The sequence below is a fragment of the Colossoma macropomum genome, unplaced genomic scaffold (assembly GCF_904425465.1).
Source record: "Colossoma macropomum unplaced genomic scaffold, Colossoma_macropomum, whole genome shotgun sequence".
Taxonomy (NCBI): Eukaryota; Metazoa; Chordata; class Actinopteri; order Characiformes; family Serrasalmidae; genus Colossoma; species Colossoma macropomum.
Window position 1 is genome coordinate 8,351,973 of NW_023494784.1, and position 25,803 is coordinate 8,377,775.

The 25,803-nt window shown below is 37.3% G+C and overlaps 1 protein-coding gene across 6 annotated transcripts in view; it reads right to left on the reverse strand.

Annotated features, from left to right (window-relative positions):
* Positions 1–25,803, reverse strand: part of ppp1r1c (protein phosphatase 1, regulatory (inhibitor) subunit 1C) — a 58,909-nt gene that overhangs the window by 9,703 nt on the left and 23,403 nt on the right. For 2 of the 6 annotated variants that reach the window (XM_036577174.1, XM_036577193.1), the window contains exons 3-4: positions 24,712–24,743; positions 21,803–21,869 (exon numbers count right to left, since the gene is read on the reverse strand). In XM_036577174.1, coding sequence (XP_036433067.1) covers positions 21,803–21,869; positions 24,712–24,743 — 99 coding nt within the window. Of the gene's footprint in view, positions 1–1,848; positions 2,328–4,850; positions 5,055–21,802; positions 21,870–24,711; positions 24,747–25,803 lie in introns of those variants that run through there. The other 4 variants (XM_036577165.1, XM_036577183.1, XM_036577149.1 and 1 more) reach the window with 3 other exon arrangements.

A 25,803-nucleotide genomic window follows, 5' to 3' on the forward strand; every position in this document is an offset into this window, starting at 1 on the left:
TATGGAGTTAATTTTATGCCAAAAGTTTCAAATAAAACAATAAAATCCACAAGCAAAATCTTGATTTTTGTCATTTCTTATTTTTTTATACATTATTTGAATACTACTGCTCTCCTTTACATTGTGTGAAAATGTCATGGTGACTGGACCAATAGAAATGCTCCAAAATCAGTAGGAATATAATCTCTTTACATGAACTTTCATTAAAAGTTAAAAACGTTTTTTCTTTTTCTGTAAAGTTACCTTTTCGAAGAGTTACCTGTTTTTTGTTGGACAGTGACGATATATATTTTTCACACTTCTCAAACTCAAAATATTAGTTATGCTTAAATCAGTATCTGAGTGAAAGCAGATTACAGTGTATACCTCCCTTCAGCACACCCCACTGCACCCCACCGCACCCCACCCACCCCCGGTTCATTTGTTTCTTTGGGTTTTTTTTTGGCTGTGCAGTTGAAATGTTAATCCTTCTCATTCAGCCAAATTTCACAATCATGAAATTTCATATTAAATCTCGTTTTATGATGATGCATTTTTGCATTATGCCTCAACATTTAGGTAGTCTAGATTAGTCTATTAGTAGTCAGTTTGCTGCTATTTATGCTGGTCAGTCAGTATGCATAGCCAAATACAATTCACGTCTGATCACACCATGTCTGAACAGCAAGCGACAAGGATGAAACCAAAACACTCCCATTATGATCAGTGAAGCTGTGAGCTGGTCTTAGTTAATCTGAAAACACAGTTACAAGGAAAAACGTCTTGTCGCTGCTGTCGGAACAAAACCTCGTATCTCAATTTTTTGTCGTTTTTCAGTTTTTGAAATAATTTGAAAATACCTGTTGCCCTTTACACTGTGTCCAAATTTCATGATGAATGGAACAAAAGAAATGAACCAAAATGACTTGGAAAAATGTCTGGTTCCATTGACTTACATTAAAAGTAAAGTCTGTTTTTTCCTTCTCCTGTAAAGTTACCATTTTGGTGATACAAGGTTTTCTTCTGACAGCAGCATTATTTTATTACATTGTGGCTTTGCTAGGAGGAAGAATCAGGAGAAGCCATGTTCTGCTTAGAAAAAGGCTCTTGTATTAAGACTAGTTGAAAATGAGGCACTGTCAAAACGAGGCACAGGTCACTCCTAGCCCTGTATTTCCTCTCAATGTTAAGCTCTGACCCTTAACAATCCAGGTTTATTTCATACTAAGGCTTATAATTCAATACCTACAGGGACTTCAATGCAAACTAATGTAGCTCTTCTTAGGTTATAGAAGTGTGTAATAAAACTTTGGGCCATGGCTTGTTAGGGGGTTAACTAAACCCATACCCCCAACACAAAACCACACATAAAAACACATTTCAAACCCAGGAACAACAACATAAACAACAATAACTGTCACTCAAAAAGGGGGGACACCTCCCATGAGCCTCTTCCTATGGTCTTTTTTGTATGCCTGCTTGCAAGCATCAGTGGAAAGGCAGCCAGAGGCAGGATTAACTTAAAATATCAGAGTCGACTCTGGCAGGATCACCTCTAAGGCGTCTGCAGAAAGAGCTTAAATTAGGTGTGAAAGTTGGAAAAACACCAAATATATGCAGCGCAGAGGTTTAAATCCTTTGATCGCTCCTGATCTGAAACCGATGTAACCAGAATTCATTTGCTCACATATAATAGACACAGACGAAGTAAAGAAGAGCACTGAGCGTGAGGGAGACTTGTGTTATCTGAGAGTTTTTTTTACCCAAACGTGGGCTGCTTGCAGGGAATCACGACGGCGTAAAATCTGTGGGAGTCTGGAGCTCATGGAGAAGAGCGTGAGCATAAAAAAACACCACACACTCCACAAGGTTTTTCATTTCAAGCTTGAAAAATCACCTTTATTTCTTTCTCTGTAGTTCTCTGATCCATCATTACATAAATAAAGTCAGAATTCTGCACAGAAACCATTATGACCCGTCTGAATGTGCCAGAAAATATGCTGCCAGTATTTTTCATACCACAGACACTGACTTAAATTATCATAAATGGAATATGTTCAAAGAATAAACAAACCTTTTTTTATGTAGAATTGAACAGGCATATTGTGGAACCCAAACAGAATAGATACAGAACATATGTTGACTCATTAAATATGAATATTACGTTTGATATGGCTTCAAGTAAAAGTACAGTGTAGGATGTATACAGAAAGAGAGTTGTTGTAGAAAGAAAGAGCGAAGAAGGAGGAGGAATACAGCTCAGACGATTCAGGCATAAGGCTATCGAGAGACAGACGAAGGACTGGACAAGTTTTTCTGCTGACACTCTGAAGTCTCTGGCGACTCGCCTGCATAATAATGCCAAAAACAACGGTAACGACAAAAGAAAATAAAGGAGAGACAAAGAGAGAAACAGGATTTATCAGCAAACTCAGAAGCTGCTCGAAACAAAGTCATCTGTCCTCATCACCACAAAGCTGAATCACTCCCACACCACACTGACCAGAGTTTATTCAGTAAAACTGATTTAACTGTAACAAAATATGCACTGGTGACACTTAGACACACTTGAGTCCCTTGAGGTACAGTTGAGTCCCAGGAATGAGTCAACCACTCCCCGGCCAATTTGTCAGAAACACCTCTCTTGTACCTCCACCTTGCTGGAGTACAGTTAGAGACTGTAGATCATTTGCTGATGCACAATCTCTAGACCAAACCCTTCATCAGTGCTCAGTTTCTGACCACGGAGTGGCAATATTTCTGGGTGGTGGACTGCTGCGCTAAGGTTTCTAATAAAGTGGCCAGTGAGTGGATGTACAAGGAAGGTGTTTCTAATAAAGTGGCCAATTAGATGAAGTACAAGGTGGGAGTTTCTAATAAAGTGGCCAATGAGTGGACAAGGTAGGTATTTCTAATAAAGTGGCCGGTGAGTGGAAGTATAAGGTAGGTGTTTCTAATAAAGTGGCCAGTGAGTGGAGGTACAAGGTGGGTGTTTCTAATAAAGTGGCCAGTGAGTGGAAGCACAAGGTAGGTGTTTCTAATAAAGTGGCCAGTGTGTGGAAGGTGCAAAGTGGGTGTTTCTAATAAGTATAATATAGGTGTTTCTAATAAAGTGGCCAGTGAGTGGAGGTGCAAAGTGGGTGTTTCTAATAAAGTGGCCAGTGAGTAGAAGTACAAGGAGGGTGTTTCTAATAAAGTGGCCAGTGAGCAGAAGTACAAAGAGGGTGTTTCTAATAAAGTGGCCAGTGAGTGGAGGTGCAAGGTAGGTGTTTCTAATAAAGTGGCCAGTGAGTGGAAATACAAGGTAGGTGTTTCTAATAATGTGGCCAGTCAGTATAGGCTAAACTGAGTACAAAAGTCTTAATGAATGCCCAATTAAAATTACTTCTCTGTTGAGAGTGAGATGGATATTTAAAGGGCCCATATAAAGAAAAAACAAATATTGTTTTTAGGAATAAAAAGTGTTTTACATAATGTGTAAACATTTAAAATGTTTTAATCACTCCTTCATTCACATAGTGTATGGAAACTAATCTGCAAAAATAGCCCGTTTTGAATCCATCATGGTAGTCATATCATTACCATGGATAAATTTACACTACCGTTTAAAACTTGTCCTTATATTTTTGCTGTATTTTATTCAATAATATCTTGAAAAGTGTAGGTTCAAATACTGTAAGCTCAACATTAGAGGGTATTTTTAGACATTTTTTAATATTTCATATTGGTTTAGGAACATTAAGCTATTCGGTGATAAATAACATACCTTCTGTAATTCCTCTATAAGTTATCTGCCTCAAAATTTGCTCACCCCTTATTAGATATGAGGCATAATTTTGTTATAACTTGATTCTTAACTGTTTGCTTTTTAAATGAGACACAATACAGGGCAGGTGAGCAGAATATAGGTCATTTACATACAGTACAGTGCAAAAACAGAAGATAGAGAGAGACCACCCTTCATTTGTTGAATTTCCAGTCAAAATGGCCATTAAGTACAAGTTATTAATTTTTCAGGAGATGTTTCTGAGGAGATTAGATATAAGCTCCACTTGCGTAAGGAAGGAGAAAGTAAGTGTTTCTGAAACTAAGTGACAAAACAGAAGTTTCCAAAAGTGGAGTTCAAAAAATTATTAAAAGCTACAGAGAAAATGTGTCTCCTAACAACCACCTGGAAGAGCTGGTAGACACCAAAACTGCCCCCATCAGATAAACAGCACTTAAAGCTTTCATCTCTGAGACAGAGGAGAAAATCAAGCTGCTTCAGATCTGAAAACATCCACAGGTGTTTCTGTCCATCCTTCCACTGTGAGAAGACGACTCAGCGCTGTGGGTCTGAAAGGACGTGTAGCTGATCAAGAAGAACCTCACTGAGAAAAGGAGACGGACACATCAAACAATGGAGCTGAACAATGGACTGACCACCCCAGAGTCCAGACCTCAACATCACTGAATGTGTTTGATTACTTCAGAAAATGATCAACCAGCTTCTAAGACTGAACTTTGGAGGTGTGTCTGCAGATTCTTTGAGAAACTGAAAGTGAGTCTCCTGAAAAGGATTAAAAAGTGTAATGAAGGCAAAGCACTGTTTGTAATGGCTGTTTTGACTGGAAATTAAATAAATGAAGGGTGGTCTGTGACTTTAGCACAGTACTGTATGAGTCTTAAAGGCAGAGAAATGAAAAATGAGCCTGTTTATTTCTAAGGGATATGAGGTGGAAATGGTGTAAAAATGAATTGTGACTGTTTTTGGTACATAAAACCACAAAAACGATATAAACAGACTTCAATGGGGAAAATGAGAAATATAGAAAAGAAAAAATGTAGAATATGGGCCCTTTAAGTCGTGCACGGCTCTGATCTAGACTTACCCCCCGCCTCACTGCTTCCTGCCTGCGCTTCAGAACTGACATAAGCCTCATTGCCATTGGGCTCTGGGCAGTTGTGATTGGCCCACTGGGCTGCGTTGCCATAGTGCTGTGCTGTGACTGGACTGGGCGTGTCTGGGCTGTCACAAAGCCCTGCCTCCAGCTGCTCTTGCCTCTGAAAGTGCTGCTCCACCACGAACTGCAACTCTGCACTCAACAAACACAGACACAGAGCGCCACACAGTGGACACGTTCCGTCAACGGAGAGTGGAAGTGAATGAAAGTGTGAAAGTTTGAGTCCCCAGCGACCTAACATCAGCTTTGTAACATGAACATGGCTCCACAAGCACAATGCAGGATCAAAATGGACTTAAACGGACCGACTGTCCGGTTGTTTCTTCACTTAGTCTCAAAACTTCAATAAACAAATATTCCTCCCTTCTTTTCCAACAAAATCTGGCAGAATACCGTTATAGTCATTTGCTCTGTATGGCATCAGCATTTCAACAAAGGCAGCATATTTCCTGGCTACACTTCAGCACCAGGCCATAATATACTGTAACGTGACACGGCTCTCAAGCAGAAGGGCCTGAGAGCTTCCTCTTTCAGATGGCTCTTGGTGGAGATGGAGAGAGAGAGTGCTCATAGAACAGAGTAAATGAAAGCTAGCACATAGAAAGTGGACTTGGAGGTGGGTGAGAATGCAGTATCATGATACTCTAAGTCATTTTACCATACACAATTAGCACCAATACCACTTTATCCCAACTGATATCGATATCTGACCCTTGAGTTTTTGACGATACTGAGTATAGATACCAATACTAACTCTGTCTAATCTAACTAGACCATGCAACCTGATATTTATACCACTTGTATGGTTTTATTCTACCTTTTAAGTATTTTATTTTGGTAAAATCATTGGGCCTCGTTCACCAATATCTTCCTGAGTATTTTCATAAATGTGTTCTTGAGAAAGGTCCTAAGAAAAAGTCTACGTCAGATTCATGACGTGTTCTTAAAGCACAGAACTGTTCTCACCTTTGTGCTCTTGAGTGTGTGTAGATTATGTTCTTACCTAAGAACAAATCCCAAATAAGAAAACATTGGTGAATATCAGAATTGTGTGAGTTTGTTCTACTTAAGAACAGTTGATTTCTGTTCTTTGTCACAACTAAAACATACTAAGCTTGAACAAATGGCATTTATTTGTTTTCTTGCATCATTAGATGTAAAACCATTAAGAAAACGTATTTTTGTACTATATATCATCTGTTTTTACTATTACATAATTAGTAATAAGAACCAATTTTTATTGTGCAAAATAGTTAAAAACAGAACCAAACAATATATAGATAAACCTGTAGTCTGTACTCCTAAGAACAGCAGTTTCTCTGGCTCTGCAAAAACGATGCTGAATGTTGTTTCACACCTGAATCTCTCATTCGTCTCATACGTGCGTCTAGTTACTTGCACCTACTGTGAGCATCAGACTCTGCTGGAGTTTTAAATTTTAAATATTATTCATGTTGTCAGCAGTGCATGTTGGGCAGATTTCCCAGCTTGATCAGAGTACCATACCCCTGCGTGGTTGTTAAGTTCAATCTACTGGTGCCCATAACATGCAGGTCACTCAGAAATGACCTTGTAGTGTTGGTAGCCCCATCAGCGATACCAATTGGTGCCAGTACTTTTATGGTATTGGTCTTGGTGCAACTGTATACACAGTATGTATCATGACGTTATGTTTTTCTAAAAAGCTTCAGTGGTGCAGTTGTGAATTTTATTTAAAGTTTCATATACTACTCTGCACTAAAGTCAATTAAACAAGGCCGGTTATCAGAAGTGGGGACAAGTCAAGTTCACATCCCAAGTCAAAACAGTCAAGTCTTGATTCGCGTCCCGAGTCAGTACAGACAAGTCTTAAGTCGAGTCCCAGGTCAGTACAGGTAAGCTAAAGATAATATTTTTTTATTATTTTTTGGAGCCATTTGGGAGCACAGGGTTCAAATAAAAACTAGCTCAGCACTAAAACTGGCATACCAACTAAAAACAACCTCTAGTTTGAACTTAATTTAGACGACGAACAACAGAAATAATAAATATGATAATAAAAAAAACTACGCTGAACAAATGTAACTGCTATATCATTAAGGGGCAGTCATGGGCTGGAGGTTAGGGAACCAGCCCTATAACCAGAAGGTTGCCAGCTCGATCCCATCAGCTGACAGTATGTGACCGAATTGCCCTTGAGCAAGGCACCTAACCCCCAACTGCTCCCCAGGCTCCATAGATAGGGCTGCCCACCGCTCTGGGCAAGTGTGCTCACTGCCCCCTAGTGTGTGTGTGTGTGTGTGTGTGTTCACTAGTGTGTATGTGGTGTTTCACTGCACAGACGGGTTAAATGCGGAGGTGAATCTCCCTGTTGTGGGTTTAATAAAGGTCAACTTACTTATTCAAGGTGGAACATAAAATACAAATAAGAAGCTGGTGAATTAAAAGTCAACTTGAATGTTGTGCTTGTTTTAAGTCAAAAATAGAGAGCTCTGTGTGTTTTTCAGAAAATGGTAAGCTCTTTTGGTGCACTTTGATATCTTCATTATGCTCAGAAAGGTATTTTGAAGTAACTGACAATATGCTCTTTTGCAATAATTTACAGCATCTGCTCTTTATTTTGTTGCAATAACAGTGCATTCATCATGTTCCCAACCAAAACCACTTGAACACAAATCACTTTGCACTTATGGCCTCTGAATTTGTAAGTAAGAACTTCCAGGGAGGACTTGAAGACGAACCCCATTTCCTGGCTAAGTACTTACTTTAGCAACTTAGCAATTAGCATAGCAAACATCACATTTAGCTTTGACATACAGGTTGATTCAGGTTATCTGTTCTTCTGAGCAACTTAGCTATTCACTCATCAAACACTACAGTTATCCGTCATTTCCAGGCTAACTGCTCTCGTAAGCAACTCAGTTATTAGCTTATCAAACACCACACTAAGTCTTAATTTCCAGAAACTTTGTTTTCAGCCAGCTACCAAATTGGCCTGAATGAGGCTGATAAATAATGAAGTAGTAAACAGTCTAACTGCCCCTCCTCACACTCACAGCACACCATGCTCAGCAGCTTTGCTCTAGAGTCGCGCCAACCCAACACTAAAAGGGCATTTTCTGCTGAACAGCGTTCCGGCCCCTTTTCCCATCCCTGGCCCTCTCGAAACTGCTATTAATGCACAGCATGGACTTGGCTTGGCTGACTTCCTGCTAACTTGTGACCATTTGCTGACTCTCTTTAGCAAAATATCTATTAGCCTGCAAACACCACACAGCCTCGATTTCCAGGCTAACTGTTTTCTTAAGCAACTTAGCAATAAGTGTGGCAAACACCACAGTTAGCTTTAATATACAGGATAACTGCTCTCTTCAGCAACTAAGCTAATCAGCCTAAATACCACAGTTTGCCCTAATTTCCAGGCCAACTGCTCTACTTAGCTATTAGCTCAGCAAATACCACACTTAGCTTCGATATACAGCTTAACTGTTCCCTTCAGCAACTAAGCTAATTTGCCTAAATACCACAGTTAGCCCTAACTTCCAGGCTAACTGCTCTAGGTATTAGCTCAGCAAACACCACAGTGAGCCTTGATAAACAGGTTCTCTTGAGCAACTCAGCTGTTGGCCTCTACTTTTAACGGTTTCTATCATTTTTCCCAGCAGGGATGAATTCCATGCGGGTTTATGCTGATCTGGTGCGGTCTGGTCGACCAGCATACCAACATCCAAAACACAACATGTGCTGGTTTTTCTGGTGACCAGCCAGGCTGATCTCTGCTGGTTTTCCAGACAAACCTATCTCTTTAGCAACTTAGCTATTAACTTATTGAACACCACAGTTGATTTGCAGGTTGCTATCTTTAATAACTTAGTTATTAGCTTATCAAACACTACAGTTAACCTTGTGATCCAGGCTAAATGCTCTCTTTAGCAACTCAGCTATTAGCTTTTCAAACACTAAAATCTCCAGTGCTAAGAAAGCACATTGTTGGGTTTGGGTAACATATTTTCACAAAAAGCCCTTTTTATAGCCCTGCTAGAAATAAAAAAAAAAACAAACATAGTTAATTACCAGCAAAACCAGCATATGTTGTATTTTGGATGTTGGAATGCTGATCAACCAGCATGACCATGCAGGGTGATCACCTAAACCAGAACCAGACCAGCACTAGACCAACGTAAAGAAGCACAGAGCATCACAGACCAGCATGGACTTCATGCTGGTTTGTCAAGACTTAAGCAGCATTCCTGAGTTTTGAAAGTACTGTTGTTGTCAGTTTACATCTCTTTATTGATGGTCAGAGCAGTATACACGTACACCACCACTCAGAAATGATCGTTTATATATAAAGAACGTTTATATATAAAGAACGTTTATAGAAACATTTAAGCATAGCTGTTTATTGTTAATGAGGTAACAGAAGCTAACTTGCCTTGACTTTCTTTAGCCTGGCCTTTCAGTATAAGCTTAGCTATTGGCTACATCACAACAACCATTGGGATTTAAACAACACTGGCTTAAGAATATAATCTTACATTCATTTGCAAAAGACTTACATTTTAGATTGAAGAAGTGATGGAAATCTAAAAGCTAACTGGCTTGGCTAACTGGCTAGTAAAGAAAGCTACGAACTTAAGCTTGAGGGCATCAGTAACTGAGTTCTGGCCCTCATTAAACAGCAGTAGCAGGCAGCAGGCGCTGTCGCAAATTTAATTGATTTACAAATTTTATTTACTTACAAATTTTATGTACTTTGGGTGAATATTTTTGCCAGATATTCTGTCAGAGAGAATTTTAAACTGCTGGAGTTTTTACAAAACGTCAAAATCTGGTGTTAACTGGCCTTAACAGAAACACTGTGACTGATGTTCTGCCTTCGGTGCAAGCCACAGGGCTGCTGACCATTACCAAGAGTTTTGCCCCACTCAGCTAGCCTGTCCATTTAAGACGATGGGCCCTGGAATGATGCATCTGCACTCAGCGATCAATAAGTCAGGCTAATGTGGATTAGCACCACGTCCATTCCAGGAAATGGCCTCGTCATGAGTCTGCACTGCTGTTGGACGTTCCTGCATCCCCCCTCCATCCACTTCAGCTTTCTTAAAGGAATACTCCAGTGTTTTTTCTATCTATAGCATGCTGTCAATTACCATGGATAATCATTTTGACGTTTGCCTATACTTATAAACAAACAGAAAACATTGAGTGTGTTTACATGCAGTCAATAATCTGATCATAATCGGATTCCTGCAGTTATCTCATTATTCAATGGTCATGTAAACAGCACACTCTGATTAAGAAATCCAATAAAGAGAGCTGGATTTTAGCTCAGTAATCAGATTTCTCAGTGCATGTGAACTCTTACTCTGATTTCTTTCGGATTTCTCAGTCTGCGCATGTGTGATGGTGGTACCAGAAATAAGTGAGACACAGCAAACACTTTTGGAATGATGCTGAAACCAAATACATACTTGATGAAATGAAGGATTTAAATATTCTTCATCTTCTAGATGATGTATGCTCATATTTTCAGGTAAAGTCGTGCGATGTTTTAAAAAAAAAGCCGCTGCATGAAGTTTGAGTTTTGCATTATGTTTACATCACGTCTTCTTCTGTGAGTTTATTGGCTGGTTGCAAGGCAGAAATCTGATTACTGTCTGACTCATGTAGACTCAGAGTTTCCCCATTTTCTGATTACTCAAGTGCATGTAAACATGATCGGATTACTGACAAAATCTGATTTTCTGCAGTTATCAGATTAGTAAGTGCATGTAAACATAATTGATAAAACACTTAGAGGCAGATTTACTAACATTTTGCACCATTGCACACTCTATTGTGGGGTTAAAAAGCGGCGCAATTTCAGAGATAGGTGCTATGGCTGCTTTATCACCTGAAAAAAAATAAAAGGGGCGGGGCTGCTCTTTTGTGTTTTTGCCTCATTACATATTCATTTATAGGAGTTTCCCTCTTAAAGCGCAGATCACTGGGAGGAGATTATCATAATAAAGCACTTCTGTATTTACTAGGACTGATAGTAAATACTAACTGTGAGTTATTTAACGCCTTGTCTTAGTTTTGATGCTAACATGGCTACTATTGTTTGTGCTCAGAGAAAAGTTTTTCAAAGACATTAATTTATTTTCAATAGAAAATGCCTTATGAATGATTACAATATCGCAATATTCTTAATATGTTGTGTTTTTTTAGAAAAACTGCAGGTTTTGCCTAAATAATGATTTGACAGTTTTCTACGTTTTTCAAATGATTGTTTTTCTTTTTTTTTTTTACAGAATTTGAAAATACCAGCTATCATTACACTGTATCACAATTTGTCATGATGAATGGAGCAATAGAAATGGTCCAAAATGACTTTGAACAAAAACTTGTTACATTGACTTACATTGAAAGTTAAGAAAGTTTGATTCTTTCAATCGTAAAGTTAGAGTTTAGAGTAAAGGCTTTGTTCTGAAGATATACTGAAACTCCTTGGCTTTCCAATGTGTACTTTACTAAAGCTACTCACAACCTCACTATTACTTATGCGCTGTGGTGAAACTAAACAGGGAAATCAAACAGGGATTTTATATCACACACTTCAGCTCATCTCCTTTCATTGAAAATAAGCTTTAAAAACAGAAAGTAAAACAATCGCTTATCCTCACAAATTTCTGATGTATTCTGGTGTATTATGTCTTGTTTTCTCAAAACAATTATTTATTATGTTGAAATGATAACTTTCCAGGCAAGTAATAACTCTTTATTTTTAACTTTCTCATTATTTTGCCTAACTAAATCAAAATTGAGGAAAAAAAAAAGATTATTTTGAGCTAATGAGTCACAGTTTCAGCCTGAAACCAAAAGATAAATAGTCTATTTCCTCCTATCTGGCAGATAAGGGCATACAGAAAGCACATCAGCCAAACGTGTGGTCACATTGATCTGCTCATATGTTAAGACATTGCCTGTTTTGATTTGCATAAATTGACCCCCACCAGCACAAGGGGTCAGCAGACTCTCGTTAATTAGTGCCTCTCTTAATAAATCTGCCACTTAGAATAGAACCAGTTCTTTATTGCCTGTGGTAATATTGCAATCTCTGGTTATAACCGGTAATTAACTATATGCAACAGACTGATTTTGGCCCTTATGCATCAAATAAAAGCATAAAAACACAATGTTTGTACCGCCCTGAATAACATCTGATTAGCTGTGATTGGTGAATCAGCTTCAGGGCATGAAAACAGGGCACTGGCATCTTATTTACATATAATTCACAAGATCACACTCCAGTCAGCCCACATACACACTATATGTCCAAAAGTATCCAAATGCCCCTCCTAAATAGGGAATTCAGCTACTTTAAATTCATCCATTCCTGATACAAATGACCAGTTGCACACATACAGTTTGTATTAAAACCAAAGAATAGCCCTGACCAATAGAATGTGATACTCTGGAGCAGCTGCACATGAGCCTAAGGTCACCATGTCCAGTGCCAAGCATGGGCTAGAGGGGTCTAAACCCCACCAGCATTGGGCAGTGGAGCAGTAAAACTGTGTTCTCTGGAGTGATGGAGCTCCATCCAGTACCTTTGGGATGAGCTGGAGATCCAGAACTGATCATCCAACATCAGTACCTGACCTCACTACTGCTCAATCGAATTCTCACAGCAATGTTCCAACATCTAGTAAAGCCTTCCCAGAAGAGTAGAGGCTGTTACTGCAGCAAAGAGAGACAAACTCACTATTAAAACCCTTCATTTCAGAAGAAACACTGGAGAAGCAGGTGTCCACAAACTTTTGGACACAAGAGGCCAGATTTACAAAATGCAGTGGCAGATTTGCTGTGACGTTAAGAGTAAACAGTGCAGCGTTAACACGTTGGCTCATTCATAAACAAGGATTAGCCTGTTGTACCGCTTGCAGGATGTGAGCCATGGACACGTTTCCTTCTTTTAAATACAGCATTAGCGATTCATAACACGACACACTCCAGCAAACAATAACAGCTGAACCACTCAGGGGTAGTTTTCCCAATAAGACTCTGACAAACATGTTTGGTCACATATGTAACACATTTCACACACACACTCAGCTGATTAACTGATATATTTAAAAGACATGTTTTCATCTGTTTGGACAGAGCAGCATGACACACCTTCTAACTGCTGCTGTAGGAGAACAGAGGAGAAAATAGACTTTCTTATATTTAAAACTCTTTTTCCTGCGTCAACTTCAGTGTTTGACACATTGAGATTCTAATAACATGTTAGAATTGATTTTATTGCAAGTAGTTTAAACTTTTAATCCTGTTTTTCAATTCACAATAGATTTTACAAAGAATTTAATTTACACATGTGAAAATGACACATTTATTAGTAAAAATGTATTTTTACAAGGAAGAAAAATGTCAAAAATGTATTTTTACAAGTGAGACTGAATTTTACATATCAATTTTAACTTGACATGTAAAATTTTATTTTGTCTTATTCAAATCAAATTCCTGATCTCAAGATGTAAATATTTACTACCTGAAATGATTTTTTTTAGAATTTTAGCATGTCAATTTACTTTTAAATTGTAATAAAATATCACATTAAACTTGTGTTTGTAAAAATTGTTACTGTAGTTATAATGAAATGGGAAAAGACTCGAATTATTACCAAATGAAAATGAAATCTTACATGTTAAAATATAATTGTTATGATCAAAAGTTGAATTTTGAGACGTTACAATGTCAATTTTTATAGTAAAAAACTATATTTTCTGTCAAAGAAACTTTGTTTCTTGATTAAAAGTTAAAAGCATCTTTACCAAACAATTAAATTTTATTTGTCAGCGCTTCTTCTCTTAAAATTTGTAGCTCTGTTTCTGAAAACTTTGTTTTTCTTTGTTTCTTTGTTTTATTTATATCATCTGTTCATTTTGATGCTTCAGAGCTTCACTTGGTGTGGTTCTTTAAAATGTATGACCTCATTTACATGTGGATTTTGATTGGCTCTTGTCTAGAATGCCGGTGAAACTACAGCAGTGCTGATGCTGATCACCGCCATTGTGAGTTTATTAGCAGCTAAACTCAATTAAATAAAACATGACCTAATTGATAAATCAGTTTTAATCCTAAGCCAATAAAAGAAAAGCATTCTGCAGGCTCCTGAGCCAATAGCTGTCCTCATAGGCAGGGTGTGAACTGCTCCCCCTACTGTCCAGAGCTTAAATAGCTTTATAGTGTTAAAATGACTATGACTAAGAGCAGTGGGACTCAGTATGCTGAAAAACAGCGGAGGTTTCTTTTAAGAAAGCCTCTCCGTTCAAACGCAGCCCCCAGCATGGTCATACAGAGCGACACAGCAAACCAGGGCCGTCCAAACTGACAGGGCGAAGTAGAGTTGTCATAACTGACGAGACAAAACAAAGCGTGGCCATCACTGTCCAGGCTTCCACTTCAGCTAGGCTGAGTGAGAGTTCATCCTCACACAACGGTGTCGGCCTGCTTTAGCTGATGCAAGTGGACAGGCACGGAAATGTGTTTTTATCTGTGGAGGCCAAAGAATAAAAGGAGTTTGGAGAGTTTGTCACGGACGTTTGGGAATTAAACTCTACACAACGTCCCTGAAGGGCTATAGGCTTGAATGTAGTTGGAAATACAGTGGTTTGATGTGAGATTTAGAATTGATCACATTTTATTGGTGGTGATAGGAACCAGATGTCTGAAGAGTTTAACCCCTTACATGGCCAGGGTCTGCTGACAGGCCCAAAGTTTTATTACACACGTCTATAACCTAAGAATAGCTCAATCAGTTTACACTGGAGTCCCTGTAGTTACTGAATAATAAGCCTTAGTATGTAATAAGCCTGGGATTTTAAATGGTTATTGCCTCTAAAAGCTCCCTCACAGAAATGTTTTACAACAAAATGGTTATGAATCCACTGCCTGATGACTGAGACATTGTTTTATGATAGTTTTGAGAAGATTTTGGTTTGAAACAAAAAAATTAAAATACACTTATGGTGGAGGGATACATGCAGGGTGTTGTGAGGCAAAATAGTCCCCAAAGAAAACTTTTTTTTCCCGATTTTCCACTTTTTTTTTACCATCATCAATATTCTATATAAACTCAGAAGACTCGTGTAGGTTCACTGGTGGTTCTGGATAGTAAATAAAATTTCTATATTTGTGTTGTAGTCATGGCGACCCCTGGTTCCTATCACCACCACTGTAAAGAAATCTGAACCATTTCACACCAAACCACTCTGAATCGCTCTGTTTACATCTGAAACACTGAATTATGCAGAAATTTAGAAGAATCAGAGGATTTCCTCTTTAACTGGTACAGAACCTTTACATTATGGGGAGGTTCCTTAAACTTTAAAAGGCTCTTCATGCTTGTAAATCCCAAAAATGAAAGGTCTATCCATTGAAAACTATATAGCACCCAAAAGGGTTCTTCTACTGTTATAAGCTTGGCACTGTAACAACAGTAGAACCCTTTTCCAAAAAGGTTCTATATAGAACCATCAAGAGCACATTCTCCTATATGGTTCTATATGGAATGGCTCTATATGGAACCATTTTCTTTACTAAAGAACCCTTGAAGCACTACTGTTTTTAAGAGTGTAGGAATTAACCAGGAAACTGTGAGGTATAAACTTCAAAGTATGAGGTAATTATTATAATGAACTCAAAATCAGTTTCACTAAATAACAATGAAATTCCAAACAGAAGCTGATAAAGGACTCAACAGCACCCCTCACAGACTGATGATGCTCTGGAGTGATAAGGTGGAAAATACCAACAAAATCACACTAAATTTTACTGTAATGTCACATTTGCAAGCAGGAAAATAAACTGTGGTATCAGGTAGTTTAACAGGGTTACATTTAGGTAAACTGTCTCAGAGCTCATCATTATTTCACTCTGAATCATTATCTAGTACTGTGGAGTTTGTACATCACACTGACCAATTAGTATCTAGAACCTGTTCGGCATTTGACTGTAATTTGGTTAAACTGTCTTGGAATTTTTCATATTACCCAAAATCGTTATCTAGTACTGTGGAGTTTGTACCTCACACTGACCAATTAGTATCTAGAAACTGTTGGGCATTTGACTGTAATTTGGTTAAACTGTCTTGGAATTTTTCATGTTACCCAAAATTGTTATCTAGTACTGTGGAGTTTGTACCTCACACTGACCAATTAGTATCTAGAACCTGTTGGGCATTTGACTGTAATTTGGTTAAACTGTCTTGGAATTTTTCATGTTACCCAAAATTGTTATCTAGTACTGTAGAGTTTGTACCTCACACGTATCTAGTTAGTATCTAGAACCTGTGGGGCATTTGACTGTAATTTGGTTAAACTGTCTTGAATTTTTCATGTTACGCAAAATTGTTATCTAGTACTGTGGAGTTCACTCACGCTTTCCTGGTTAGGACCTGTATAAGAAAGCATTACCAGTATTTTGTGTTCATTAGAGAAACTGTAGACGTTCTGTAGACGCCCTTAAACAGCACCGTTCCCTGAATAAACAAACTCACTCCTCACTCATCCGCTGAACCTCTAACAGCCCCTGAATCATTCTGCTTCAGAACCTTCAAAATAATGAACTCCTATGATGTGATATTGTTCTCCTTCTAAGAAATCTCAGCGTTATCCTCTAGATCCACTCTAGGAACATCAGCATGATGAAGAGATCAGCCGTCAATCTGAGACCACATGGTCAGTCTAGAACTGAGGATACGAGATGAGATTTTATATGAAGAACAGAAAGTAATAAAGCAGATGAGCCGACAGAGGAGAATCAAGTGAAAGAGGTGAAACAGTGAAGAGAAGCTCTGGCTGATGCATTTAGGCTGCAGGTAACACAGAGAATGAAACATAAGGTGACTCTCTATTTTCTTGGCACTGTGCGCGGGTGCAGATGGCATGACATCAGACGGGTCAGTACGTCTCCGGACTGGGTGGGTATTTAGGCATTACACTCACAGCTACACTGCAAGAAATGGTATCTTATCTTAAATCAAGTCAATATATCCAAAATTTCTCATCTAAGGTTATAAGATTAGAACATATTATATTAGACATACTGGTTTAAGATCATTTCACTTGCCAAGATACTGTTTTTTTTTGTGTGTGTAATTTTGAAAGACAATCAGAGCAGAGTGCCTATTATTAAAATAATAAAACTGAAATAAAATACAGAAAATAATAAAAAAAAATAAAATGACATACAAATAAAATAAAATAAAATAAAAATCTAAAACAAAAATAGAATAAATAAAATGATAAAATAATACAATTTAAAGTTTTAACATTTTAAAATATGTAATTGTAAAAAGTTACAAAATAAGTTGCAAGTTTTTTTGTATATAAGTTACACATCCTCTACAGAGACACACTTCTGCACATTTAAATATGGAGTTATTATTTATTTGCTGAATTTAACATACTGGGGAAAAATAAAGAATTAAATGTAGCCTGGGCAAAAGTTATGGAACATTTTATATTGTATATTTTCAACATGTTAAACTCAACAAATAAACAGAAATTGTGCACTACAATTTACACTGTGCTCACTTAGAAAATCAACAAAACATGGAATTATATACACCAATCAGTCATAACATTGTGACCACCTACGCTCATTGTCCATTTTATCAGCTCCACTTACTATATAGGTGCACTTTGTAGTTCTACAGTTACTGACTGTAGTCCATCTGTTTCTCTGCATACCCTGTTCTTCAGTGGTCAGGACCCCCATGGACCCTCACAGAGCAGGTACTATTTGGGTGGTGGGCTATTCTCAGCACTGCAGTAACACTGACATGCTGGTGTGTTAGTGTGTGTTGTGCTGGTCTGAGTGGATCAGACACAGCAGTGCTGCTGGAGTTTTTAAACACTGTGTCCACTCACTGTCCACTCTATTAGACACTCCTACCTTGTCAGTCCACCTTGTAGATGTAAAGTCAGAGACAGCAGCTCATCTGCTACTGCACAGTTTGTGTTGGTCATCCTCTAGTCCTTCATCAGTGGTCACAGGACGCTGCCCACAGGACGCTGTTGGCTGGATATGTTTGGTTGGTGGACTATTCTCAGTCCAGCAGTGACACTGAGGTGTTTAAAAACTCCAGCAGCACTGCTGTCTCTGATCCACTCAGACCAGCGCAACACACACTAACACACCACCACCACATCAGTGTTACTGCAGTGCTGAGAATGATCCACCACCCAAATAGTACCTGCTCTGTGAGGGTCCATGGGGGTCCAGACCACTGAAGAACAGGGTAAAATGGGGCTAACAAAGTATGCAGAGAAACAGATGGACTACAGTCTGTAACTGTAGAACTACAAAGTGCACCTATATAGTAAGTGGAGCTGATAAAATAGACAATGAGCGTAGAAACAAGGAGGTGGTCAGAACGTTATGTTAGAAAATGACTACCATTAATAAAGGGGCTGCACTGAGATAAGGTTTGGAAACGGTTAAACAAACACACTGATACACATAAAATCACTACTTATTACATTAATATTGTTTTAATTTTTGTAATATTAGTGGTTTCTGAACAAACAAATGCTTCCTGCTCAGATAAACAGCTTTTTAAATTGAATAGCATGTCTTAATTTTCATCACGAGGGCCTCTGTGCTGCTCTTTCTCCTGAGCTAACACATCTGATTGTACTCAGGAAGGGTTTGGTAATTAGCTGACGAGTGGAAACAGGTGTGTCTAAGCACAGAACGCTATTCCAGCACTGAGCCCTGATTCATGCAGCATGTTTACAAGACACACACTATTAGATCTGTATCGACGCAGATGACGTAGATGCCAGAGTAGCGTAAGAATCCATAGACATGAGCTAAATATAGACAACACAAAGGAATATGTAACAGGAGTCGGCTGCATTAGCAGATCAGGTTCCATATCCATTATAATAGACTATAGATATCACAGATATACTGTTAACTGATTAAGGACTAGTAGTTATCGTTAACAGATAATTCGTTCTTAGAAGTGCGGTCTGTGGTGTAAATAGTGCAGGTGGGGATGGACTGCCTTGCACATGATTAGACAGACAGAATTAAACACCAGGTGATATGATTTTAATGAGGGAGATGAAAAGGAATCAGATCATTAATTATATGTGAGTGAAGCTGTAACAGTGAGTTGAGTAGAATATACTGTGTGGGTGAAGATTACAGATGACAGAGATAGACATGGCATGAGGGGGACACAGGTCTGCTGTGAAGGGGAGTCACATGACAGACAATATAATAATAATAATAATAATAATAATAATAATAATAATAATAATAATAAACACTTTGTTTTGATGGTCCACTATATTTCACTTACGGAAGCTTAAATTATTAACAAAATATCTGGTGACTTTCAGTTGACTATCGACAGCATAGGAACAGATTTAGGTTCAGGTTTTTGGCTGAGGTTAATAATAGGGTTAGGGTTAGAGTGAGTGTTAGGATTAAGTGTAGGTTTTGTGTTATGGTTAAAAAGGAAACTCCAGTAATTTTTCAAAATTTCTGCATAATGCTGGTGGCTTGAAAAAGCCAATTTACTGTCACTCATTTTCTACTGCTTATTATTATAATAGCAACCACCTGGGATAATATAGAAGTGCCTGTCAACGTCTATGTAACCACTTGGGATACCATAGCAACTGCCAAGCAACATTTTAGCAACCATCTGGGATACCATAGCAAAGGCCTAGCAACACCTTAGCAACCACCTGGGATACCATAGCAACTGCCTAGCAACATTTTAGCAACCATCTGGGATACTATAGCAATGGCCTACCAAGACCTTAGCAACCACCTGGGATTCCAATAGGAAAGGCATAGTAAGACCTTAGCAACTACCTGGGATACCATTCCAATGACATAGCAACATCCTAGCAACCACCTGGGACACCATTGGAAAGGCCTACCAAGTCCTTAGCGACTACCTGGGATACCATAGCAAAAGGCCTAGCAACACTTCAGCAACCACCTGGGATACCATAGACACTGCCTAGCAACACCTTAGCAACCACCTGAGACACCATTCCAATGACATAGCAGCATCCTAGCAACCACTTGGGACACCATATGAAAGGCCTACCAAGACCTTAGCAACCACCTGGGATGCCATAGTAACTGCCTAGCAGCATCTTAGGAACCACCTGGGATACCATTCCAATGATGTAGCAACGTCCTAGCAACCACCTGGGACACCATATGAAAGGCCTAGTAACACCTTAGCAACCACCTGGGATACCCTAAGAAAGGCCTAGCAACACCTTAACGTCCACCTAGGACAGTGGTTTCTATCCTGGTCCTCAGGGCCCCCACATTCTTCTTTGATCCCTATGTGTTGCTTGTTGGATTGAAGGAAAACGTAGACCATCTGGGGGGCCCTGAGGAACGTAGTTGGGAACCACTGACCTAAGATACAATAGCAATGGCCTAGCAACACCTTAGCTACCAGCTAACAACCACCAAGCAACACCCTAACAACATTTTTTTACAATAGTTTTGAGAAAGTTTTGGCCTTTTAAATCCAATTATGGTCAAATTACATTAATTGTTGATGTTCTAAGTGTAAATTAGTTACACGTCCTCTACAGAGAACATACTTCTGCACATTTTAATGCACAATTACTGTTTATTTGCTGAATTTAACACAATGGGGACCAAAATGAAAGATAAAATGTAGCTCCTGTTAAAGTTATGGGACATTTTATATTTTTCTATGTCAAACTCAGAAACTAAACAGAAGTAAATGGACTAAAATAGCAGTAAAAAGTCATATTTAAGTGTGTTCTCTGTAGAGGATGTGCTAATTTATTTTCTCTTAGAAAATCAGCAAAACCTAATTTGACTTTTGCATATGACTCTATATTTCACTCTAGAAGACTCAGAATGGTGTATTATGTTATTCATGCAAAGCAGTATTTAAATGAGCCATCTGAATGCAATTAACCTTTTCAACTCCTTGAGACCACCTGTGGTTCCAAAACGCACTTCGTCATATTCTTCATAACGTTCATATTTCATAAGCTACATTCTAAAGGTGGGGGTCGTATGAGAGCTGTAACTGTCTTCTTTCCAGTCAAATAGATGGGTGATGTAATTTTAAACCCTTATAATAGAAGCTGAACTCACATTTTTTGTCTACTGAAAGTCGACCCATTTTTCCACAAATCTGGGCTATAAACTATAAACAGATGGCGTCTCTTCAGTGATCTGCTCTGTAAACATTATTTTTATAAAAAAATACAAAGAGCGTCTAAGATTTTTGGCTTTCAGCAGTAAATTGTAATCATATAGCAATATGTGTGATCATAAAACACATGTTCTGTTCATTTGAAGGGAACTTTTACCAAAAAAATTTAATAAATAAAATACAAATTTACATTTATTTATTGCAGTTACTGAATAATTTGCCTTATGATTTGGTCACGTACATTCAGATGGAAAAACCAAAACACACCCTGGTCAATAAGAGGTTAAAGCATATTATATTCCAGTTAGTTCATAACCTGTTTTATTTTTAGTTGTGTAATCACAGACAAACTCCAGCTGCTCATTTTAGTATCATTTCTGAATAACCCTGCATTTATTTTGGATGCACCCTCAGCGATTTTGTTTCAGAAGCAGGTCTGGTCTGAGGCCGAGACTAGGATCAGAGAAACGGTATATTGAGTTAAACAGATATTATTTGAATGTAAGTTAAAAATAAAATGAACATCAACAGAGCATCTACACTGGACCATCAAAACACTGGACCATCAAAACACAGTGTCCCCAGTGATGAAGCATAATGGGCTTGATTTCGGAGGAGGGTGTGCTGAGGGTCCAGATGGTGTGGCTGGTATGGGGTGTATTTGTATGTGTACCTCTCATGGTGGGCGGCGTGTAGACGCTGGTCTTCCTCTGGGCCGGAGACAGTTGGGCAGACTGGGTCTGGCATGGTCAGTGGAAAAGCACAACATGAGACACAAGCGGCATCACCTTTCACTCCCACTCTATTTCCAGCCAGGTAATCGATGAAGAGCTCAGAAGAGCTCCCAGCGTTTCACAGCGCTTCACAGCGTTTCACAGTGCATACAGAGAAGCTCAGCCGTGGACATCACTGTCCACAGGTTTGGAGTCAACGGTCAAACGTGTGGAATCACTGTTAGCAATAATATAACAACAGTTTTACAGCCTCAGCTTCATATTGCGCCTAAAACGTCCTTTAAATGTGATAAAATCACTGTATTACAGGGACTCAAGCAGCTCACTGCTTCAACAAAATAACAACCAAAAAGGGTTATTTTAATGTTCTACAGTTCTAATAATTAATATTCAGAATGAGGTTTTAATAAAATTATCATCCAGAATAAAGTTATTACAAAATGAACATTCAGAAGTTCTAATAAAATTAATTAACTTTGAATAAATTAATATTCAAATAAAATGAATGAAATTCATATCCAGAATGAAGATATGATAAAATAAATATCTAGATTTAAGTTCTAATAAAATGAATATCTAGATTGAAGTTCTAATAAAATTTAATATCTAGATTGAAGTTCTAATAAAATTAATATCCAGAATGAAGTTCTAATAAAATTTAATATCTAGAATAAAGTTCTAATAAAAGTAATGTCCAGATGAAGTTCTAATAAAATTAACATGCATAATAAAGTTATAATAAAATTAATATCTAGAATGAAGATATAATAAAATTAACATTCAGAATGCAGTTCTAATAAAATTAATATCTAGATTGGAGTTCTAATAAAATTAATATCTAGAATTAACTTCCAATAAAATTAATATTCAAATAAAATGAAAGAAATTCATATCCAGAATGAAGATATGATAAAATTTATATCTAGATTTAAGTTCTAATAAAATGAATATCTAGAAGGAGGTTCTAATAAAATGAATATCCAGAATGAAGTTCTAATAAAATTAACATTCAGAATGGAGTTCTAATAAAATTAATATCTAGATTGAAGTTCTAATAAAATTAATATCTAGAATTAACTTCCAATAAAATTAATATTCAAATAAAATGAATGAAATTCATATCCAGAATGAAGATATGATAACATTTATATCTAGATTGAAGTTCTAATAAATTAATATCTAGGACGAGGTTCTAAAAAATTTAATATCTAGAATGAAGATATAATAAAAGTAATGTCCGGAATGAAGATATGATAAAATGAACATTCAGACTAAAGTTCTAATAAAATTAATATCTAGATTGAAGTTCTAATAAAATTAATATCTAGAATTAACTTCCAATAAAATTAATATTCAAATAAAATGAATGAAATTCATATCCAGATTTAAGTTCTAATAAAATTAATATCTAGAAGGAGGTTCTAATAAAATTAATATCTAGAAGGAGGTTCTAATAAAATTAATATCTAGAATGAAGTTCTAATAAAATTTAATATCTAGATTGAAGTTCTAATAAAATTAATATCCAGAATGAAGTTCTAATAAAATTAATATCTAGAAAGAGGTTCTAATAAAATAAATATCTAGAATGAAGTTCTAATAAAATTAATATCCAGAATGAAGTTCTAATAAAATTAATATTCAAATGAAATTTGAATGAAATTCATTTCCAGGATGAAATTATGCTGAAATTAATATCAATATTGAAGTTATGGTGAAATTAATATCAAGAACGATGCTATGATCAAATGTATATTCTGAATGAAGTTCTACTAAAATTAGTACCCAGAATGCCCTGTATTTTGGAAATGGTGATCAAACCTGAATACATTTCTATATGTAATATTACAGTATCATTGTTTCATAATTTCTTGTTGTGCCCAAAGGAAAAAACGTGAATAAAGCATTTAAAAAGACCTTCTTGTGTCTGATTATAGAATCTGAATCTACACAGTGTTATTATGTTATTGTGTAATAAAATAACAGCAGTATAATAAGGTGAGAGGTTCCAGCCTTGATCAGTAGTGTAACTGGCGTTCATGCCTCAGTGTGTTGGTGTGGAAATGACTGTGGAAGGAAAAAGACGGGTCATGCGATGTGTGTGGTGATGTGTGATGTGTGTGGGGGGATGACAGGGCGGCGGATCAAAGCTCTGGTCTAAAAGGTTAAGTGGGGTCTGGTGTGTCTCCTGTGCAGAGTAAATGTGCTGAGAGTGAGCTGCGAACGCTGCCGAGGTTCATACACTGCTCATCAAAGACGGGACACCTCTCACTTAACAAAACACCTTGTTTTCTCTGTACGTCTGCAATACTTAAAGGGCAACTACACCAATTTTTGTTTCTGTATAATTTAATGATTAAGATTCAGAGTGGTTTGGTGTGAAAAGCTCTGTTCCAGAGAAACCACGGTCAGAAATGTTCTCAGTGGTGGTGATAGGAACCAGACGTCTGAAGAGTTTAATACAGTTTTGGCCTAAAACAGATTTCTTCTAAATATAAGTAATAAGTTCATAAGTAATAACAGGTGAACACATTCTCTAAAGCGTTTAACATACTGGGAAAAAAATAAGGCATAAAATGCAGTCTGTGCAAAAGTGATGGCACGTTTTAGATTTTATGTTTTATTTTTCTCCAATATGTTTTCCAGTATTATGGGTGTCAAGGATAAATATACTCAAAATTTGCTAGCATGGATTTTCTGGACTTCTTATGGATTTTTTTTTTATGAACTGAACAGTGAAAATCAAACCCCATTCAGAAAAGTTCAAAAGAAGTTGAGGTGTCCCCAAACTTTTGATGTGCAGTTTATGTTTATGTAAGACAGACAGACGGAAGGTTGCTGTACGTACCTCTGCCTGACTGCTCGCTGACTGCTTATCATCTGCTAAGAGAGAGAGAGAGAGAAAGAGAGAGAGAGAGAGAGAGAGAGAGAGAGAGAGAGAGAGAGAGAGAGAGAGAGAGAGAGAGAGAGAGAGAGAGGGGCAGAAATGGAGAGAGACATTAAGATCAACATTAGTCTGGAACATAATTCACAAACAGACATTCACAGAGATGTTCAAAGGGGAATTCCACTGATTTTTTAAAATTCCCGATTAAATTGTGAACAACATCATTCAGTGTTTTTTTATGCAAATTACAGCTTATTTGCTGAATTTAACATATTAGAAAGAAAAAAATGAAACATAAAAAAATAACTTTTTTCTCAATATGTTTAATTGTGCATTAAAATGTGCAGTGTTTTGTCTGTAGAGGAGGTGAATCAACACAACATGTAGGAAAAATATATATATATATATATATATATATATATATATATATTTTTTTTTTAATATATGTTTTAGACCAATAATGATCCAATCATCATTAAACTTCGACACATTTTAAATAGCCGCTGCATTTTAAAATTCTGTAAAAAGTAAAGCAACAATTCAGGTCTGTGTATTTATTTATTTATTATATTTTCATCTCTCATGCTTTTTTTAAGAAAAGCACACTACATACAAACCACAACGCAACAAGCAGCCAGCCATCACACCATTTATCCCCTCACTCACCGACCTATCTGATCATTCATTCATTTACATACTTATTCACTCAGTCATTTATTCATTTATAAACTCCTTAACTCCATCATTCACTCACTCAACTATTCATTCATTCATTCAGTCAGTCACTCACTCATGCACTCATTCTTTAACAATTCAATATTCATTTATTTATTATTTTATTCTCACTCATTCAATTTCATGCTCTCTTACACTCACTTGTTCAATTATTTATTTATATACTCATTTACCCACTCACTCATCTACCTGATAATTCACTCACTCACTCACTCACTCACTCACTCACTCATCTACCTGATAATTCACTCACTCACTCACTCACTCACTCACTCATCTACCTGATAATTCACTCACTCACTCACTCACTCACTCACT